This window comes from Nerophis lumbriciformis, linkage group LG06 (assembly GCF_033978685.3).
Source record: "Nerophis lumbriciformis linkage group LG06, RoL_Nlum_v2.1, whole genome shotgun sequence".
NCBI lineage: Eukaryota > Metazoa > Chordata > Actinopteri > Syngnathiformes > Syngnathidae > Nerophis > Nerophis lumbriciformis.
The window spans coordinates 10,108,455-10,133,063 of NC_084553.2; the positions used below are offsets into that span (position 1 = coordinate 10,108,455).

Sequence of the window (24,609 nt, forward strand, 5' to 3'; positions counted from 1 at the left end):
TTTTAAATATATTTTCTAAAATGGTATTAACAAAAATCACAGAATGTTATTCAATTTAATGAAAGAAAACATGTCATATTTAATGATACTTAGTAAATAAAATACTAAATAATAATAAAAGCAACAGTGTAAATAATAATATCAATATAGATAATAGTTTAGTATTTTCTTTTAAATATATTTTCAAAAATTGTATTAACAAAAATCACAGAATGTTATTCAATTTAATGAAAGAAAACATGCAATATTTAATGATACTTAGTAAATAAAATACTAAATAATAATAAAAGCAACAGTGTAAATAATAATATCAATATAAATAATAGTTTAGTATTTTCTTTTAAATATATTTTCAAAAATTGTATTAACAAAAATCACAGAATGTTATTCAATTTAATGAAAGAAAATATGCAATATTTAATACTTATTAAATAAAATACTAAATGATAATAATAATGATAATAATAATAATAATAAAAACAACACTGTCACTAATAATATCAATATCAATAATAGTTTAATTTTTTTTAAACATGTTTTTAAAATTGTATTTATAAAAATCACCGAATGTTATTCAATTAAATGAAAGAAAATATGCAATATTTAATGATTCTTAGTAAATAAAATACTAAATATTTAAAAAAAAGCAACAGTGTAAACAATAATATCAATATAAATAATAGTTTAGTTTAGTTTATTTTAAATATATTTTCATAATTGTAGTATCAAAAATTACAGAATGTTATTCAATCTATTGAAAGAAAATATGCAATATTACATAGTTATTAAATAAAATACAAAATGATAATAATTGAAAGAAAATATGCAATATTAAATACGTATTAAATAAAATACTAAATTATAATAATAATAATAATAATAATAATAATAATAAAAACAACAGTGTCACTAATAATATCAATTATAGTTTAATATTTTTTTAAACATATTTTTAAAATTGTATTTATAAAAAAATCACAAAATGTTATTTAACCTAATGAAAGAAAATATACAATATTTGATAATAGATATTAAATAAAATACAAAAAAAAAAAAAAGTCCACAGTGTCACTAAAATATCAATATCAATAATAGTTGTTTAGTGTGTTTAATCTAAAATTGATTCTTATTTTTTTTTGCAAAATAAAAAAATAAAAATGATATAATAAAAGTAAATAAAAATTGATTTATTTTTTTCCAGCGCCTCTAATTTTAATTGCTGCAATTAATCATTGTATGAATTAACTATCCTTCTACTTCTTGAGGGTGATTTGCCAAGTCACCAAGGATCACATCTCAGCCAGACTGGTTTAAAAACACCTCCAGGACTTGGTGATTAGGAAGGCATAGGTCAGTTGTGAAGTGGTTAAAAATGTTTGCTAGTGTTGCATCTAAAGCATTGTGCCTACAACCCGTAGAGGGCGCCATAAATGTCAATGGTAATGTAGAGGGGTGTCAAAGTAACCGATGTGGTACCGTAGATGACGTCCTGCCTCTTCACCAGGTCCCGATCCAGCTGCTGCAGGTACTGTTGATCCACGCCGAAACTCCACGAGTCGGCCTCCAGCTCCTTGGCTTCCCCCTCGAACTCGCCCATCAACTGTCCGTCCATCATCTCCGTCCCTGAGAGCAACATTTATAGCACAAGTTTGGTTTGGGCATTGCATCTTTTCACCTCCATGAATAAAACAACAGTTAAGTATGTAAATAGGTTCATAAGTAAGTTGGTAAGTAAGTAATTAAGTAAGAAAACTAAGTAAGTAGGTAAATAAGTAAGTATGTAGGCAGGTAAGTGAGTAACTATATAGATAAGTAAGTAAGTATGTAAGAAAGTATATACTGTAACTAAGTAGGCAAGTAAGTAAATATAGAAGTATGTAAGTAAGTAAGTTGGTATGTAATTTGGTAAGTAAGTAGGAAAATATGCATTGAAGTACAGTATGTCAATAATTAAGTGTAAGTAAGTACGTAATTAAGTATGCTGGTGCTTAATTAAGCAAGTAAGCATGTAAGTACGTAAGTAGATAGGTGAGGAGGTAAGTTAGTAAGTAAGGAAGTAGGTAAGTAAGTGATTATGTAGATTAGTAAGTATTTAGTAGGTAAGTAAGTAAGTGGGTCAGTAAGTCAATAAGTAAGTAATTCAGTAAATAAGAAAGTAGGTAACTATGTAACTATATAAGTAAGTAAGTATGTAAGAAAGTATATACTGTAAGTAAGTAAGTAGGCAAGTAAGTAAACATAGAAGTAGGTAAGTTGGTATGTAATTAGGTAAGTAAGTAGGAAAATATGCATTGAAGTAAGTATGTAAATAATTAAGTGTAATTAAGTACGTAATTAAGTATGCTGGTGCTTAATTAAGCAAGTAAGTATGTAAGCACGTAAGTAGATAGGTGAGGAGGTAAGTTAGTAAGAAAGGAAGTAGATAAGTAAGTGATTGTGTAGATTAGTAAGTATTTAGTAGGTAGGTAAGTAAGTTAGTAGGTCAGTAAGTCAATAAGTAAGTAATTCAGTAAATAAGAAAGTAGGTAACTAAGTAACTATATAAGTAAGTAAGTATGTAAGAAAATATATACTGTGAGTAAGTAAGTAGGCAAGTAAGTAAATATAGAAGTAGGTAAGTAAGTAAGTTGGTCTGTAATTAGGTAAGTAAGTAGGTAAATATGCATTGAAGTAAGTACGTAATTAAGTATGCTGGTGCATAATTAAGCAAGTAGGTATGTAAATAATTAAGTGTAAGTAAGTACGTAATTAAGTATGCTAGTGCTTAATTAAGCAAGTAAGTATGTAAGTACGTAAGTGGATAGGTGAGGAGGTAAGTTAGTAAGTAAGGAAGTAGGTAAGTAAGTGATTATGTAGATTAGTAAGTATTTAGTAGGTAAGTAAGTAAGTGGGTCAGTAAGTCAACGAGTAAGTAATTCAGTAAATAAGAAAGTAGGTAACTAAGTAACTATATAAGTAAGTAACTATGTAAGAAAGTATATACTGTAAGTAAGTAAGTAGGCAAGTAAGTAAATATAGAAGTAGGTAAGTTGGTATGTAATTAGGTAAGTAAGTAGGAAAATATGCATTGAAGTAAGTATGTAAATAAGTGTAATTAAGTACGTAATTAAGTATGCTGGTGCTTAATTAAGCAAGTAAGTATGTAAGTACGTAAGTAGATAGGTGAGGAGGTAAGTTAGTAAGTAAGGAAGTAGGTAAGTAAGTGATTATGTAGATTAGTAAGTATTTAGTAGGTAGGTAAGTAAGTTAGTAGGTCAGTAAGTCAATAAGTAAGTAATTCAGTAAATAAGAAAGTAGGTAACTAGGTAACTATATAAGTAAGTAAGTATGTAAGAAAATATATACTGTGAGTAAGTAAGTAGGCAAGTAAGTAAATATAGAAGTAGGTAAGTAAGTAAGTTGGTCTGTAATTAGGTAAGTAGGTAGGTAAATATGCATTGAAGTAAGTACGTAATTAAGTATGCTGGTGCATAATTAAGCAAGTAAGTATGTAAGTACGTAAGTAGATAGGTGAGGAGGTAAGTTAGTAAGTAAGGAAGTAGGTAAGTAAGTGATTAAGTAGATTAGTAAGTATTTAGTAGGTAGGTAAGTAAGTTAGTAGGTCAGTAAGTCAATAAGTAAGTAATTCAGTAAATAAGAAAGTAGGTAACGAGGTAACTATATAAGTAAGTAAGTATGTAAGAAAATATATACTGTGAGTAAGTAAGTAGGCAAGTAAGTAAATATAGAGGTAGGTGAGTAAGTAAGTTGGTATGTAATTAGGTAAGTAAGTAGGTAAATATGCATTGAAGTAAGTACGCAATTAAGTATGCTGGTGCATAATTAAGCAAGTAAGTATGTAAGTACGTAAGTAGATAGGTGAGGAGGTAAGTTAGCAAGTAAGGAAGTAGGTAAGTAAGTGATTATGTAGATTAGTAAGTATTTAGTAGGTAGGTAAATAAGTTAGTAGGTCAGTAAGTCAATAAGTAAGTAATTCAGTAAATAAGAAAGTAGGTAACTAAGTAACTATATAAGTAAGTAAGTCCATCCATTTTCTACCGCTTATTCCCTTTGGGGTCGCGGGGGGCGCTGGAGCCTATCTCAGCTACAATCGGGCGGAAGGCGGGGTACACCCTGGACAAGTCGCCACCTCATCGCAGGGCCAACACAGATAGACAGACAACATTCACACTCACATCCACACACTAGGGCCAATTTTTAGTGTTGCCAATCAACTTATCCCCAGGTGCATGTCTTTGGAAGTGGGAGGAAGCCGGAGTATGTAAGAAAATATATACTGTGAGTAAGTAAGTAGGCAAGTAAGTAAATATAGAAGTAGGTAAGTAAGTAAGTTGGTCTGTAATTAGGTAAGTGAGTAGGTAAATATGCATTGAAGTAAGTACGTAAATAAGTATGCTGGTGCATAATTAAGCAAGTAAGTATGTAAGTACGTAAGTAGATAGGTGAGGAGGTAAGTTAGTAAGTAAGGAAGTAGGTAAGTAAGTGTTTAAGTAGATTAGTAAGTATTTAGTAGGTAGGTAAGTAAGTAAGTAGGTCAGTAAGTCAACAAGTAAGTAATTCAGTAAATAAGAAAGTGGGTAACTAAGTAACTATATAAGTAAGTAAGTAAGAAAGTATATACTGTAAGTAAGTAAGTAGGCAAGCAAGTAAGTATGTAAGTACGTAAGTAGATAGGTGAGGAGGTAAGTTAGTAAGTAGGTAAGTAAGTGATTAAGTAGATTAGTAAGTATTTAGTAGATAGGTAAGTAAGTAGGTAGGTAAGACAATAAGTAAGTAATTCAGTAAATAAGAAACTAGGTAACTAAATAACTATATAAGTAAGTAAAAAAGTATGCAAGTATGTAAGTGTTTAGGTAAGTATGTACTTAGGTAAGTAAGTACTTAAATAAGTAAATACCAAAGTAGGTAAGTAAGTAAATTAAGGAAGTAGGTAGGTAGGTAAATAAGAAACTATGTAAGTAACTATATAAGTAAGTAAGAAAGTATATACTGTAAGTAAGTAAGTAGGCAAGTAAGTCAATATAGAAGTAGGTAAGTGAGTAAGTTGGTATGTAATTAGGTAAGTAAGTAGGAAAATATGCATTGAAGTATGTAAATAATTAAGTGTAAGTAAGTACATAATTAAGTATGCAGGTGCTTAATTAAGCAAGTAAGTATGTAAGTACGTAAGTAGATAGGTGAGGAGGTAAGTTAGTAAGTAGGTAAGTAAGTGATTAAGTAGATTAGTAAGTATTTAGTAGATAGGTAAGTAAGTAGGTAGGTAAGACAATAAGTAAGTAATTCAGTAAATAAGAAACTAGGTAACTAAATAACTATATAAGTAAGTAAAAAAAGTATGCAAGTATGTAAGTGTTTAGGTAAGTATGTACTTAGGTAAGTAAGTACTTAAATAAGTAAATACCAAAGTAGGTAAGTAAGTAAATTAAGGAAGTAGGTAGGTAGGTAAATAAGAAACTATGTAAGTAACTATATAAGTAAGAAAGTATATACTGTAAGTAAGTAAGTAGGCAAGTAAGTCAATATAGAAGTAGGTAAGTGAGTAAGTTGGTATGTAATTAGGTAAGTAAGTAGGAAAATATGCATTGAAGTAAGTATGTAAATAATTAAGTGTAAGTAGGTACGTAATTAAGTATGCTGGTGCTTAATTAAGCAAGTAAGTATGTAAGTACGTAAGTAGATAGGTGAGGAGGTAAGTTAGTAAGTAAGTGATTAAGTAGATTAGTAAGTATTTAGTAGATAGGTAAGTAAGTAGGTAGTTAAGACAATAAGTAATTAATTCAGTAAATAAGAAACGAGGTAACTAAATAACTATATAAGTAAGTAAAAAAGTATGCAAGTATGTAAGTGTTTAGGTAAGTATGTACTTAGGTAAGTAAGTACTTAAATAAGTAAATACCAAAGAAGGTAAGTAAGTAAATTAAGGAAGTAGGTAGGTAAATAAGAAACTATGTAAGTAAGTAAGGAAGTAGGTAGGTAAGTAAATAAGTAAGAAAGTAATCAAGTAAGAAACTAAGTACAAAGGTAAGTAAGTAGGTAGGTAGGTAAGATAGCAAGTAGGTAAGACTGCAAGTAAGAAACTAAGTAAGTAAGTAGATAGGTAAGTATGTGAGTAGTGAACTTAGTAAGTAGGCAGGTAAGTAGGTAGGTAAGTAAGTAAGTAGGTAGATAGGTAAGTATGTTAGTAGGTAAGTAGGTCAGTAAAACAATAAGTAAGTAATTCAGTAAATAAGAAAGTTGGTAACTAAGTAACTATATGAGTAAGTAAGTAAAAAAGTATGCAAGTATGGAAGTGTTTAGGTAAGTATGTACGTAGGTAAGTAAGTACTTAAATAAGTAAATACCAAAGTAGGTAAGTAAGTAAATTAAAGAAGTAGGTAGGTAAGTAAATAATTAAGAAAGTAAGTAAATAAGAAACTATGTAAGTAGGTAAGTAAGTAAGGAAATAGGTAGGTAAGACTGTAAGTAAGAAACTAAGTAAGTAGATATGTAAGTATGTGAGGAGGGAACTTAGTAAGTAGGCAGGTAAGTAAGTAATTAAGTACAATACATCTGGAAAGTATTCATAGCTTCATATTATTTACATGTTGGTATGTTACAGACTTATTCCAAAAAGGGGAAACATTCATTTTTGTCCTCAAAATTCTCCACACAATACCCCATAATAACATCAAAAGTGAATACTTTCCAGATGCACTGCAAAAATGTAAGTAAGTAAGTAAGTATATATTACGTAGTGGCTGTTTGAAAAAGGTAAGCAACATTCACAATGAGGGGGGGGTACAGATGTTTGGGAGTGTGTAGTGACCTTCATCAGTGAGTGATTCCATGGACTCTGTGACCTGGTTGGTCCTGTTGAGGGAGTCCGTGGACTGGGACAGATAGCGCAGGCCTTTGATGGGCATCTCGTCAAACACTGGACTGCACACACACACACACACACACACACACACACACACACACACACACACACACGTACACACTGTGGTAAGCATGGACTTACTGTATTAGTGGCAGACAGTGAGGAATGATCAAACGAACCCGGTAATGTTGCTAATGGACAGACTCTTGGACAGGTTGTTGCCGTGGAAAGGCATGAGGCCCGTGTGTCTGCGGCACGACGGCGGCATGGTCATGGAGGAGTGGTCTTCCGGGGACAGGATGGCTGACCAGGGACGCTCCCTCGTACCTCCCGCTGGAACCAAAGAACATCAGTTACCACCAGGGATCTAGAAGGAATCCCTGAAGGACTCATTTTATTACTCAGGTTTTTATTGCTTCTATCGCTTTAAATCTTTAAAAAAGATCACAAATTGTTAATCAATCTAATATGAGAAAAATAATGTTTTATAATACTTATTAAAACAAAACACAAAAAGCAACAGTGTCACTAATATCAATAGCAATAATAGTTGTTTAGTATTTTTTTAATATATTTTTTAAAATGTATTAAAAATCACAGAATGTTATTCAATTTAATGGAAAAAATATATAAAATATTTAATAATTCTTATTAAATAAAATACTAAATAATAATAAAAGCAACAGCGTAAATAATAATATCAATATAAATAATATGTTTTAAAATATATTTAAAAATTGTATTAACAAAAATGGTAGCACGTTGTTCAATCTATTGAAAAACAATATGCAATATTAAATAATACTTATTAAATAAAATACTAAATAATAACAATAATAAAAGCAACAGTAATAAAATCAATATCAATAATAGTTTAGTATTTAAAAAAAACATTTTTAAAATTGTATTTATAAAAATCACAAAATGTTATCCAACCTAATGATAGAAAATTCACAATATTTAATAAATAAAATACTAAATAATAATAATAATAATACAAGCAACAGTGTCACTAATACTATCAATATCAATAATAGTTTAATGTTTTTTTGGAATGTATTTTAAAATTGTATTAACAAAAATTACAGAACGTTATTCAGTCTATTGAAAGAACACATGCAATATTAAATCATACCTAATCAATAATAATAATAATAATAAAAGCAACAATGTCACTAATCATATCAATATCAATAATAGTTTAGTATTTAAAAAAAATAAAAAATTAAATTGTATTCATAAAAATCACAAAATGTTATTTAACCTAATGAAAGAAAATATACAATATTTAATAATACTTATTGAATTAAATAATTTAAAAAAATTACAAAGTCAACAATGTCACTAAAAAATTAATTGTATTCATAAAAATCACAAAATGTTATTTAACCTAATGAAAGAAAATATACAATATTTAATAATACCTATTGAATTAAATAATTTTAAAAAAAATTGCAAAGTCAACGTCACCAAAAAAAATCAATAATAGTTGTTCCGTGTTTTAAATCTAAAATTGATTCTTAAAACATATTTTTTTGCCAAAAAAAATGTATATATATATATATATATATATATATATGTATGTGTGGGGAAAAAAATCACAAGACTACTTCATCTCTACAGGCCTGTTTCATGAGGGGTTCCCTCAATCATCCTGATGATATATATATATCATATATATATATATTTCTAATAATCAGAGTAAATAAAATTTTTTATTTTTCAGCACCTCTAATTTGAATTGCTGTGCATCATAATTCCATTACTTCGCCAAAACTACAGTAGTTGTTTCTACGACATTCTATTGTATTGTTTTTAATGCAATATATGCTATCTAGAAGTTAGTTTTATCTCACATGGTGAAATGGCGTTTTTTTAAATATTTTTTTAGAGGAGACATAACAGAATAATGACATTTCCATTCATTTCAATGGAGAACATTGACATTTCGGGTCAGTGACAGAACAAATTCAAGTCATTATAAATGACACACCAATAAATGGACAGGTAAAAAAGGTATATATATATATATATATATCTTAGACACGGCACTTGTATTGAACCTCATTATCTCGAGCAGGTGTACCTAACGATGTGACCGCCATGCAGCAAAACCTCTATCTGAAAGGGCGAGAGCCGTGTTGGGGTTCTACAAACTCACATTTGTTCCTCATGACGACTCCGGGGAAGGAGCTGGAATCCGGCACAGTGAACTGCTGCCTGGGCAACTAGGCAGCAGAGAAGCATCAATATTACATGGAATGGAATACAACACAAACAGCGGCGGAGGAAGCCCAAAGGGGGGAGCGTTTACCTTCATCTTTACCTTGGCGCAGACAGGCAGGCCCTCCCTGCAGCCTTTGTGCACGCAGGCATTACAGTCTGACGGAGACAAGAAGAGGTGAGGGCTTTAGCAACCATGTGACTTGGTGCCGGTGGTCGGGGCCAGGAAACTCCACCGGCCCCGCTAATGACAACCAGATTGCGGGCGTGTGATGCAACGGGAGAGTAATACGGCTCGCTGGGTGGAAGAAACAAATATATTCAAGATGGCTGAGGAGCACATTTGCCGTCCCCCTTGCATGGGAACCTTCTCTCCGTCGGAGGAGATTGCCAAAATGCCATTTATTCTGGAAGTGAGGAGAGAACAAACACACTTCTGTTTCCCAGGGAGACCAAATACACTGATAAATTGTTTTTGTCACGCCAACACCGCGACTATAAAAGGAGCAGAGAAGGAAATAATGGCAGCTACATGACTGAAATATGAACGCCAGATTTTGCAGCATAATTACCCTCAATAATTCCCTCCAGTCCTGTAGGTGGCAGTAATGCTTGTTACAAAATATATGAAAAAGCAAGCAGTGGACCGGAAAACTTTAATTTCTATTTAAAAAGTCCAGGCAAAATATGTTTAAATGCATATTTTTTTAATTAACAATTTATTTGACAACTTTACAAACACGGAGAATATCAGCCATCTAACACATTTAGTAAATTTATAAAAATATTATATCATTAACTATATTTTTAGTACAATAAATAAAACAATACATTTTGTAATTAAAAATATATATGGTATAGATACAGTTGAACGACTAAGCTGGGACTAAAACTGGACAAAAGTATTGGGACACTTAGGACTACAACTTGACAGAAGTATTGGGTCACTTGGGACTACAACTTGACAAAAGTATTGGGACACTTGACTACAACTTGACATAAGTATTGGGACACTTCGGATTACCACTGGACAAAAGTATTGGGACACTTAGGACTAAAACTGGACAAAAGTATTGGGACACTTACGACGACGACAACTGGACAAAAAGTATTGGGACACTTTGCACTAAAAGTAGACTAAAGTATTGGGACACTTAGGACTACCACTGGACACAAGTATTGGGACACTTACACTGGACAAAGGTATTGGGACACTTGGGACTAAAACTTGACAAAAGTATTGGGACACTTGACTACAACTTGACATAAGTATTGGGACACTTCGGATTACCACTGGACAAAAGTATTGGGACACTTAGGACTACCACTGGACACAAGTATTGGGACACTTACACTGGACAAAAGTATTGGGACACTTAGGACTACCACTGGACACAAGTATTGGGACACTTACACTGGACAAAGGTATTGGGACACTTGGGACTAAAACTTGACAAAAGTATTGGGACACTTGACTACAACTTGACATAAGTATTGGGACACTTCGGATTACCACTGGACAAAAGTATTGGGACACTTAGGACTACCACTGGACACAAGTATTGGGACACTTACACTGGACAAAAGTATTGGGACACTTAGGACTACCACTGGACACAAGTATTGGGACACTTACACTAGACAAAAGTATTGGGACACTTAGGACTACAACTTGACAGAAGTATTGGACCACTTGGGACTAAAACTTGACAAAAGTATTGGGACACTTGACTACAACTTGACATAAGTATTGGGACACTTCGGATTACCACTGGACAAAAGTATTGGGACACTTAGGACTAAAACTGGACAAAAGTATTGGGACACTTACGACGACAACTGGACAAAAAGTATTGGGACACTTCGCACTAAAAGTAGACTAAAGTATTGGGACACTTAGGACTACCACTGGACACAAGTATTGGGACACTTACACTGGACAAAAGTATTGGGACACTTGGGACTAAAATTTGACAAAAGTATTGGGACACTTGACTACAACTTGACATAAGTATTGGGACACTTCGGATTACCACTGGACAAAAGTATTGGGACACTTAGGACTAAAACTGGACAAAAGTATTGGGACACTTACGACGACAACTGGACAAAAAGTATTGGGACACTTCGCACTAAAAGTAGACTAAAGTATTGGGACACTTAGGACTACCACTGGACACAAGTATTGGGACACTTACACTGGACAAAAGTATTGGGACACTTAGGACTACAACTTGACAGAAGTATTGGGCCACTTGGGACTAAAACTTGACAAAAGTATTGGGACACTTGACTACAACTTGACATAAGTATTGGGACACTTCGGATTACCACTGGACAAAAGTATTGGGACACTTAGGACTAAAACTGGACAAAAGTATTGGGACACTTACGACGACGACAACTGGACAAAAAGTATTGGGACACTTTGCACTAAAAGTAGACTAAAGTATTGGGACACTTAGGACTACCACTGGACACAAGTATTGGGACACTTACACTGGACAAAGGTATTGGGACACTTGGGACTAAAACTTGACAAAAGTATTGGGACACTTGACTACAACTTGACATAAGTATTGGGACACTTCGGATTACCACTGGACAAAAGTATTGGGACACTTAGGACTACCACTGGACACAAGTATTGGGACACTTACACTGGACAAAAGTATTGGGACACTTAGGACTACCACTGGACACAAGTATTGGGACACTTACACTAGACAAAAGTATTGGGACACTTAGGACTACAACTTGACAGAAGTATTGGACCACTTGGGACTAAAACTTGACAAAAGTATTGGGACACTTGACTACAACTTGACATAAGTATTGGGACACTTCGGATTACCACTGGACAAAAGTATTGGGACACTTAGGACTAAAACTGGACAAAAGTATTGGGACACTTACGACGACAACTGGACAAAAAGTATTGGGACACTTCGCACTAAAAGTAGACTAAAGTATTGGGACACTTAGGACTACCACTGGACACAAGTATTGGGACACTTACACTGGACAAAAGTATTGGGACACTTGGGACTAAAATTTGACAAAAGTATTGGGACACTTGACTACAACTTGACATAAGTATTGGGACACTTCGGATTACCACTGGACAAAAGTATTGGGACACTTAGGACTAAAACTGGACAAAAGTATTGGGACACTTACGACGACAACTGGACAAAAAGTATTGGGACACTTCGCACTAAAAGTAGACTAAAGTATTGGGACACTTAGGACTACCACTGGACACAAGTATTGGGACACTTACACTGGACAAAAGTATTGGGACACTTAGGACTACAACTTGACAGAAGTATTGGGCCACTTGGGACTAAAACTTGACAAAAGTATTGGGACACTTGACTACAACTTGACATAAGTATTGGGACACTTCGGATTACCACTGGACAAAAGTATTGGGACACTTAGGACTAAAACTGGACAAAAGTATTGGGACACTTAGGACTACAACTTGACAGAAGTATTGGGTCACTTGGGACTACAACTTGACAAAAGTATTGGGACACTTGACTACAACTTGACATAAGTATTGGGACACTTCGGATTACCACTGGACAAAAGTATTGGGACACTTAGGACTAAAACTGGACAAAAGTATTGGGACACTTACGACGACGACAACTGGACAAAAAGTATTGGGACACTTTGCACTAAAAGTAGACTAAAGTATTGGGACACTTAGGACTACCACTGGACACAAGTATTGGGACACTTACACTGGACAAAGGTATTGGGACACTTGGGACTAAAACTTGACAAAAGTATTGGGACACTTGACTACAACTTGACATAAGTATTGGGACACTTCGGATTACCACTGGACAAAAGTATTGGGACACTTAGGACTACCACTGGACACAAGTATTGGGACACTTACACTGGACAAAAGTATTGGGACACTTAGGACTACAACTTGACAGAAGTATTGGACCACTTGGGACTAAAACTTGACAAAAGTATTGGGACACTTGACTACAACTTGACATAAGTATTGGGACACTTCGGATTACCACTGGACAAAAGTATTGGGACACTTAGGACTAAAACTGGACAAAAGTATTGGGACACTTACGACGACAACTGGACAAAAAGTATTGGGACACTTCGCACTAAAAGTAGACTAAAGTATTGGGACACTTAGGACTAAAATTTGACAAAAGTATTGGGACACTTGACTACAACTTGACATAAGTATTGGGACACTTCGGATTACCACTGGACAAAAGTATTGGGACACTTAGGACTAAAACTGGACAAAAGTATTGGGACACTTACGACGACAACTGGACAAAAAGTATTGGGACACTTCGCACTAAAAGTAGACTAAAGTATTGGGACACTTAGGACTACCACTGGACACAAGTATTGGGACACTTACACTGGACAAAAGTATTGGGACACTTAGGACTACAACTTGACAGAAGTATTGGGCCACTTGGGACTAAAACTTGACAAAAGTATTGGGACACTTGACTACAACTTGACATAAGTATTGGGACACTTCGGATTACCACTGGACAAAAGTATTGGGACACTTAGGACTAAAACTGGACAAAAGTATTGGGACACTTAGGACTACAACTTGACAGAAGTATTGGGACACTTGGGACTAAAACTTGACAAAAGTATTGGGACACTTGACTACAACTTGACATAAGTATTGGGACACTTCGGATTACCGGGTACCACTGGACAAAAGTATTGGGACACTTAGGACTAAAACTGGACAAAAGTATTGGGACACTTACGACGACAACTGGACAAAAAGTATTGGGACACTTCGCACTAAAAGTAGACTAAAGTATTGGGACACTTAGGACTACCACTGGACACAAGTATTGGGACACTTACACTGGACAAAAGTATTGGGACACTTAGGACTACAACTTGACAGAAGTATTGGGACACTTGGGACTAAAACTTGACAAAAGTATTGGGACACTTGACTACAACTTGACATAAGTATTGGGACACTTCGGATTACCACTGGACAAAAGTATTGGGACACTTAGGACTAAAACTGGACAAAAGTATTGGGACACTTACGACGACAACTGGACGAAAAGTATTGGGACACTTCGCACTAAAAGTAGACTAAAGTATTGGGACACTTAGGACTACCACTGGACACAAGTATTGGGACACTTACACTGGACAAAAGTATTGGGACACTTAGGACTACAACTTGACAGAAGTATTGGGACACTTGGGACTAAAACTTGACAAAAGTATTGGGACACTTGACTACAACTCGACATAAGTATTGGGACACTTCGGATTACCACTGGACAAAAGTATTGGGACACTTAGGACTAAAACTGGACAAAAGTATTGAGACACTTACGACGACAACTGGACAAAAGTATTGGGACACTTAGGACTACAATTTGACAGAAGTATTGGGCTACTTGGGACTAAAACTTGACAAAAGTATTGGGACACTTGACTACAACTTGACATAAGTATTGGGACACTTCGGATTACCACTGGACAAAAGTATTGGGACACTTAGGACTAAAACTGGACAAAAGTATTGGGACACTTACGACGACAACTGGACAAAAAGTATTGGGACACTTCGCACTAAAAGTAGACTAAAGTATTGGGACACTTAGGACTACCACTGGACACAAGTATTGGGACACGTACACTGGACAAAAGTATTGGGACACTTAGGACTACAACTTGACAGAAGTATTGGGCCACTTGGGCCTAAAACTTGACAAAAGTATTGGGACACTTGACTACAACTTGACATAAGTATTGGGACACTTCGGATTACCACTGGACAAAAGTATTGGGACACTTAGGACTAAAACTGGACAAAAGTATTGGGACACTTACGACGACAACTGGACAAAAAGTATTGGGACACTTCGCACTAAAAGTAGACTAAAGTATTGGGACACTTAGGACTACCACTGGACACAAGTATTGGGACACTTACACTGGACAAAAGTATTGGGACACTTGGGACTAAAACTTGACAAAAGTATTGGGACACTTGACTACAACTTGACATAAGTATTGGGACACTTCGGATTACCACTGGACAAAAGTATTGGGACACTTAGGACTACAACTGGACAAAAGTATTGGGACACTTACGACGACAACTGGACAAAAGTATTGGGACACTTCGCACTAAAAGTAGACTAAAGTATTGGGACACTTGGGACTAAAACTGGACACAAGTATTGGGACACTTACACTGGACAAAAGTATTGGGACACTTGGGACTAAAACTGGACAAAAGTATTGGGACACTTAGGACTAGCACCTGCCAAATACGCGGGCCCGACCAACGCTGCTTGCAGCTTTAAGAGTATGTAAATAGGTAAGTAGGTGAATAAGTATGTAAATATGTGTGTAAGTAAGTATGTTAGTTGGTAAGTAAGTATGAAACTAGGTAAGTAGGTAGATTAGTAAGTAAATAAGGAGTAAACAAGTAGGTAAGTAAGTAAGCAGCTAAATAGGTAAGTACGTGGGTAGTTAAGTAAGTAAGTAAGTACATAGACAAGTAAGTAACTATGTCAATTTGTAAGTATGCATATAAATAAGTAAGTGGGTAGTTAAGTAAGAAAATAAGTACATAGGTAAGTAAGTAAGTATGTACATTTGTAAGTATGTATGTAAATAAGTAGGTAGTTAAGTAAGTAAATAAGTATATAGGTAAGTAAGTAAGTATGTATGTAAATAGGTAGGTAGGTTGGTCGGTAGGTAAATGAGTAAGTAAATAAGTAGGTAAGTAACTAAGCAGGTAAATAGGTAAGTAAGTGGGTAGTTAAGTAAGTAAGTAAGTAAATAGGTAAGTAAGTATGCGAGTATGTACGTAAGTAGGTCGGTTGATTAGTAGGTAGGTAAGTGAGTAAGTAAACAGGTAGGTAAGTGGGTAGGCAGTTAAGTACCTACATATGTAGGTAAGTAGTTAAGTAAGTAAGTAGATAGGTAGGTAAGTGAGTGGGTAGTTAAGTAAGTAAGTATGTAAGTTGGTAAGTATGTACAGTATACAAGTAGGTAAGTAAGTAAATTAGTAAGTATGTGAGTAGGCAAAGAGTAAATAAAAAGCTAAGTAAGTGGGTAGGCAGTTAAGTAAGTACGTTCGGTAAGAATTTAAGTAAGTATGTTGGTAAGTAGCTAAGTAAAAAGTAAGTAAGTATGTAAGTAAGTGTGTAATAAGTATGTAAGTGTGTAAGTAAGTAAGTAAGTAGGTAGGTAAGAAAGTAAGTAAATAAATAAGTAGGCAAGTAAATGAGTAAGTAAATAAATAAGAAAGTAAGTAGGTAGGTAATATAAGTAGGTATGTAAGTAAGTATGTGGGCAGGTAAGTAAGCATGTGTGTAGGTAAGTAAGTATGAGGTTAAGTATGAAGAAGGTAAGTACATTTGTAAGTGTTTAAGTATGTGACTGTGTAAAGAAGTACATTTGGAAGTTAGTAAGTGTGTAATAAGTATATAAGTGTGTAAGTATGTAAGTAATAAGTATGTAATTGTGTAAGTAAGTAAGTAAATAAATAAATAAATAAGTAGGCAAGTAAATGAGTAAGTAAATAAATAAGTAAGGAAGTAGGTAGGTAAATAAGTAGGTATGTGGGTATGTAAGTAAGTATGTGGGTATAAGTATGTAGAAGGTAAGTAAATTTGTAAGTGTTTAAGTATGTGACTGTGTAAATAAGTACATTTGGAAGTAAGTAAGTGTGTAATAAGTATATACTGTAAGTGTGTAAGTAGGTAGGTAGGTAAATGTGTAGGTGAAGTGAAGTGAATTATATTTATATAGCGCCTTTCTCTAGTGACTCAAAGCGCTTTACATTGTGAAACCAATATCTAAGTTACATTAAGTAGATAAAACAGTTACACACATGCATTTGACCCATCACTCTCACCCCCTGGGAGGTGAGGGGAGCAGTGAGCAGCAGCGGTGGCCACGCCCGGGAATAATTTTTGGTGATTTAACCCCCAATTCCAACCCTTGATGCTGAGTGTCAAGCACGGAGGTAATGGCTCCCATTTTTATAGTCTTTGGTATGACTCGGCCAGGGTTTGAACTCACAACCTACCCATCTCAGGGCGGACACTCTAACCACTAGGTAGGTAAGTATGTAAGTGAGTATGTAAATAGGTACGTAAGAGGGTAAGTAAGTAGAGGATTACGCAATGCCTCCTAATATAAGCCTTGCTGTAAAACCATCCTGGCGTCCCGCGGCCATTTTCTCCTCTTAAAGTCTTTTTACGAGTTCTTTTACAGCGTCTTGTGGAGGCCCCGCTGGTCTGCTGGTGGCAGCTCAGACAAAAGCGCGAGTGTGAGTGGATGTGCCAATGTCTTCCAGGACACATCTGCTGGAAACACCCTCACTCGTAATGAGAAGCAGCCTGAAGTCCTTCAAGAGCTGCTTTCTGCTTATTACACTTCTTTTTTTTTTTTTTTGGGTTGTTGGAGCCTTATTGCGCAACATCCTCTTTCTTGCAAGGAGCCAATGCAAAGCTGTTTGCTCGTCCCTTTAGGCAGTCTGGCCGCATAAAACAGATGATGGCGATACTTATGTGTGATGGATTCTGCAGCTGTTTATTGATGCTAAACGTGCACAATGTGCTGCAAATGACGCACACATTAGGAAAGGTCATTTCTGGCCTTACAACACAACCTTTTATTAGCGCTACCATTTATTTTGTCGTAAATTAAATTGCACTAAACTATAAAAATATATGGTACAATTGCTGTCATTATTGTATTTAATAGTAATAATAATAATAATTTCTAATAATTTAAAAAAAAAACTTATTAAGTAATAACGATTATTAACATGATACAAAAAATAATATATTATTTAATGTTATCATTACACATTTATAATTAAAATACATTAAATAAATAAATATTTCTATATAATAAGTAATATTGTTAATATGATTATACATAAAAAATAATTATACAATTACTATTATATTTACATTTGAAACCTATCCGAGCTGAATTCATTATTATACATCTATATCTACATTTAAAAAAAAAATCACTAAATAGAACATATATAATACAAATAAATAAATAAAATAAATAGATACTATTTCTATATAATATAAATAATAAGTAAGTCATAATTAGCATTATGATTAGACATAAAAAACAATAACACAATCAATTATTAAATGATAAACATTAAATAATGTTGTATACACATTTTTATATACATCAACATTTGACTTCATTAAAACATAAATAATAACAATAAAATATAAATAAAAGTAAAAATATAGTATTAGTCCAAAATAAAAAATACAATATGTAAATTATATTTAATATTATATTGTTTATGCATTGGCCACACCATTATATTATTAAATATTGAACATTAAATAATGTTACATATATACCCATTTATATATACATCAAAATTTGAATTAAAAGATAAATAATAACAATAAAAATATAAATAAAAGTAAAAATATAGTATTAGTCCAAAATAAAAAATTCAATATGTAAATTATATTTCATATTATATTGTTTATGCATTGACCACACCATTATATTAATAAATATTAAACATTAAATAATGTTACATGTATACCCATTTATATATACATCAAAATTTGAATTAAAAGATAAATAATAACAATACAAATATAAATACAAGTAAAAATATAGTATTAGTCCAAAATAAAAATACAATATGTAAATTATATTTAATATTATATTGTTTATGCATTGACCACACCATTATATTATTAAATATTAAACATTAAATAATGTTATAAATATATACACATTTATATATATATCAAAATTTGAATTAATTAAAAGATAATTAATAACAATAAAAATATAAATACAAGTGAAAATATAGTATTAGTCCAAAATAAAAAATACAATATGTAAATTATATTTCATATTATATTGTTTATGCATTGACCACACCATTCTATTATTAAATATTAAATAATGTTATATATATATACACATTTATACATACATCAAAATTTGACTTAATTAAAAGATAAATAATAACAATAAAAATATAAATAAAAGTTAAAATATAGTATTAGTCCAAAATAAAAATACAATATGTAAATTATATTTATTATTATATTGTTTATGCATTGACCACACCATTATATTAATAAATATTAAATATTAAATAATGTTATATATATATATATATATACACATTTATATATATACATCAACATTTGACTTAATTAAAAGATAAATAATAACAATAAAAATATAAATAAAAGTTAAAATATAGTATTAGTCCAAAATAAAAATACAATATGTAAATTATATTTAATATTATATTGTTTATGCATTGACCACACCATTATATTAATAAATATTAAACATTAAATAATGTTATATATATACACATTTGTATCCATCCATCCATCCATTTTCTACCGCTTATTCCCTTTGGGGTCGCGGGGGGCGCTGGAGCCTATCTCAGCTACAATCGGGCGGAAGGCGGGGTACACCCTGGACAAGTCGCCACCTCATCGCAGGGCCAACACAGATAGACGTATATACATCAAAATTTGACTTAATTAAAAGATAAATAATAACAATTAAATCATAAATAAAAGTTAAAATATAGCATTAGTCCAAAATAAAAATACAATATGTAAATTATATTTATTATTATATTGTTTATGCATTGACCACACCATTATATTAATAAATATAAAATATTAAATAATGTTATATATATATACACATTTATATATATACATCAACATTTGACTTAATTAAAAGATAAATAATAACAATAAAAATATAAATACAAGTAAAAATATAGTATTAGTCCAAAATAAAAATACAATATGGAAATTATATTTATTATTATATTGTTTATGCATTGACCACACCATTATATTATTAAATATTAAACATTAAATAATGTTATATATATATACACATTTATATATATATATAAATTTGACTTAATTAAAAGATAAATAATAACAATAAAAATATAAATACAAGTAAAAATATAGTATTAGTCCAAAATAAAAATACAATATGTAAATTATATTTAATATTATATTGTTTATGCATTGACCACACCATTATATTATTAAATATTAAACATTAAATAATGTTATATATATATACACATTTATATATACATCAACATTTGACTTAATTAAAAGATAAATAATAACAATAAAAATATAAATAAAAGTTAAAATATAGTATTAGTCCAAAATAAAAATACAATATGTAAATTATATTTAATATTATATTGTTTATGCATTGACCACACCATTATATTAATAAATATTAAATATTAAATAATGTTATATATATATATACACATTTATATATATACATCAACATTTGACTTAATTAAAAGATAAATAATAACAATAAAAATATAAATACAAGTAAAAATATAGTATTAGTCCAAAATAAAAATACAATATGGAAATTATATTTATTATTAGATTGTTTATGCATTGACCACACCATTATATTATTAAATATTAAACATTAAATAATGTTATATATATACACATTTATATATATATACAAATTTGACTTAATTAAAAGATAAATAATAACAATAAAAATATAAACAAAAGTTAAAATATAGTATTAGTCCAAAATAAAAATACAATATGTAAATTATATTTAATATTATATTGTTTATGCATTGATCACACCATTATATTATTAAATATTAAACATTAAATAATGTTATATATATACACATCAAAATTTGACTTAATTAAAAGATAAATAATAACAATAAAAATATAAATAAAAGTTAAAAAATAGTATTAGTCCAAAATGAAAATACAATATGTAAATTATATTTATTATTATATTGTTTATGCATTGACCACACCATTATATTATTAAATATTAGACATTAAATAATGTTATATATATACACATTTATATATATACATCAAAATTTGACTTAATTAAAAGATAAATAATAACAATAAAAATATAAATAAAAGTTAAAATATAGTATTAGTCCAAAATAAAAATACAATATGTAAATTATATTTATTATTATATTGTTTATGCATTGACCACACATTATATTATTAAATATTAAACATTAAATAATGTTATATATATACACATTTATATATACATCAAAATTTGACTTAATTAAAAGATAAATAATAACAATAAAAATATAAATAAAAGTTCAAATATAGTATTAGTCCAAAATAAAAATACAATATGTAAATTATATGTATTATTATATTGTTTATGCATTGACCACACATTTAGTAAGCTTGAAAGCAAATGTTGAAAAAAAAGAAAAAAAGAAATAAATCTGCCTTTAAAACAATTATAGTTCAGGCAATGACATAAAACATGTTTAAAAAAAAAACAAACTTACATATTAGACATTACCTTTTGCACTATATTAATTTATATTATTATGTGTTGTCAACTTTGTACTTTTTTTTAATTATTGTTTTTTTTATGTCATTGCCTGAATTATAGTCATAATAATTCTCAGTTTTGATTGACCTTGTTGCTCATTAAATAAGAAATATTTGGCATGCATTACAAAATATCTAAAAACAAATACAAAAAAAAAAGTTGAACATATCTACTGGTGCTAGATAGGGTATATACAGTATAATAAATGCTTCTTAATGTATTGCCAATTTGAACTAAACATGAAATGAGATGTTTCAGAATGGCGTATTATTGACTATATAGAGTACTCATAAGGGGCGGTTTACACTTAGCTGTACCTAATGCTGTGGCCCTTGAGTGGATACAGCCCAAAAGAGCAGCGGTGGATGATTAGTCAAAAAGCAGCTTGGTGAGCAGAGCGGTACTTACATGTGCACTGGTACGTCTCCTTGCTGCCGAAGGCCTTATTGCACTGGGAGCACTGGGAGCACGGCAGCGCCTGGCCGGAGCCGCCGGTGGCGAAGTGATGGCCGTTCACCGCCTTCTTGTCCTTCTCTTTGACTTCCTTCTCTTTATCCCTTTTGTCTCGCTCCTTTTCCTGCACAGCCACAACAACAACAACAACAAAAAAGTGTTTTTGGAGTGAGAAAGCGAACGAAAAAACTACGCCGAATGGTTCAGGCTGCGATTTTCCAATAGGAATCCAGCCGAGCGGCGTTATTACTGGCCCAGCATGGGGGTCTTGCATATTAAGGGACTCATTATTTACGCTAAGAACTAATTGCCTCATTATATTAAACGTCTTTACTCTTTCATTTCGGGGACTTGGCGACGCCTCGAGGGGACTTTGGTCTGTTTGGGTGCTTTTCACACCGTAATGCAACATCACTGACCCTGTGTAGTGTCTAGAAAAACAACACGAGTGCAACATTTACAGAAAAGGAGGAAGGACTCGTGCACGTTTCCTCTTTTTGGTCTCGCAGGCTGCTTCACTACAAGGACAACATGGTGTCTCACTAAAGTGACTGCACTACACAGGAGGGTGTGCTTTAGAGTAGTCGGCGTACAGCTTGTGTATCAGTGCACACAGCGCGGCGGTGGTAGAGTGCACGAGTGCTGCCAGCACGGTGGGGTTGTGGTTCATTGTTATGAAAAATGAATTCCAACATGTACTCAGTCTCTGACATTTTGAAGCAGCGCATCATCACCCTCCCTTTGTCTTCCAGAGTGAAACGATGCATAACATCAGTCAGCATATCATGCATTGTCTCCCTAACATAACAGCATGCAGCACACTCTTGGCATTCTCTCCATGAGCTTCAAGAGGTAGTCACCTGAAATGGTTTTCACTTCACAGGTGTGCTTGAAGCTCATCGAGAGAACGCCAAGAGTGTGCAAAGCGGTAATCAGAGCAAAGGGTGGCTATTTTGAAGAAACTAGAATATAAAACATGTTTTCAGTTGTTTCACCTTTTTGTGTTAAGTACATAACTCCATATGTGTTCATTCATAGTTTTGATGCCTTCAGTGACAATCTACAATGTAAATAGTCACGAAGATAAAGAAAACACATTGAATGAGGTGTGTGCAAACTTTTGGCCTGTACTATATATATATATATATATATATATATATATATATATATATATATATATATATACATACATATACACACATATATATACACACACACACACACATATATATATATATATTATATATATATATATAAAAAAAAAAATATATATATATATATACACACATATATATACACACACACACACACACACACACACACACACACACACACACATATATATATATACACACACATATATATATATATACATATATATACATACACACATATATATATATATATATATATATATAAACACACACACATATATATATATATATATACATACACACACACACACACACACACACACACACACACACACACACACACACACACATATATATATAATTTTATTTTTTAAACACTTGTGTGGGCCTCTTTGGAACCCTGAAAATTTTAGTTGGACTTTTTTTTAAACTGTCAGAAAATAATATAAAAATCGAAATCAATGTTCTTAAGAGCTAATTGACCTTTTTGAAGGCTCCAAATACTTTGCATCAAATATTCCACTCTTTGAATTTTGTTTGTTTTGGCCATTAAAAACAGGGTTTTCTTGACAAAAATGGTGTAAAACATACATACATACATATATATATATATATATATATATATATATATATTTATGTGTATATATATATATATATATATGTATGTATGTTTTACACCATATATATATATATATATATATATATATATATATATATATATATATATATATATATATATATATATATATATGTATATGTATATATATATATATATATATATATATAAAGGGACAAGCGGTAGAAAATGGATGGATGGATAAATATAAACATATATTATATATATATATATATGTGTATATATACTATGTATATATGTATATATATATATATGTATGTATGTAAATATATGTATGTAGGTATATATATATGTATGTATGTATATAGGGTTTTCTTCGACAAAATATATATATATATATAAATATAAATATAAAGGGACAAGCGGTAGAAAATGGATATATATATATATATATATATATATATATATATATATATATATATATATATATATATATATATATATATATATATATATATATATATATATCAACTGATAGATCGTAAAGTTGATCTACAAATTAAAGCACTGAAAAATATATATATTTGACCTATTTTTTTAAAACATTTTTTGGTAAAAAAAAATCCCAAATTTGCCCGCGCATGCTTTAATTTTTCAGTTTTGTTCCTTGACCAGATAGAATAAAGGTGTTTGTACTGCACAAACATCCTGGTACGGCAGCTTTTGTCAACACTTGGCGCCGACTCACTCCTGGAAGCCCTTTTCTCACACCACAAAGAAAACTTCAGCACTTGATAGAATCCTAACATCTTGAAGAGACACACACACCTCCAGCCAGCTCGCTGCGCTACAGTCCAGTGCCAGGAATATGACGCAGCAGCTCAGAGGAGCTAATGGAGACCTTC

At 31.6% G+C, this 24,609-nt stretch overlaps 1 protein-coding gene across 3 annotated transcripts in view; it reads right to left on the minus strand.

The window, feature by feature from the left end:
* Positions 1-24,609, minus strand: part of LOC133608457 (uncharacterized) — a 444,769-nt gene that overhangs the window by 59,580 nt on the left and 360,580 nt on the right. For all 3 annotated transcript variants that reach the window (XM_061963698.1, XM_061963697.1, XM_061963696.1), the window contains exons 17-22: positions 21,929-22,097; positions 9,174-9,241; positions 9,021-9,087; positions 7,039-7,192; positions 6,806-6,918; positions 1,477-1,623 (exon numbers count right to left, since the gene is read on the minus strand). In XM_061963698.1, coding sequence (XP_061819682.1) covers positions 1,477-1,623; positions 6,806-6,918; positions 7,039-7,192; positions 9,021-9,087; positions 9,174-9,241; positions 21,929-22,097 — 718 coding nt within the window. The remainder of the gene's footprint in view (positions 1-1,476; positions 1,624-6,805; positions 6,919-7,038; positions 7,193-9,020; positions 9,088-9,173; positions 9,242-21,928; positions 22,098-24,609) is intronic.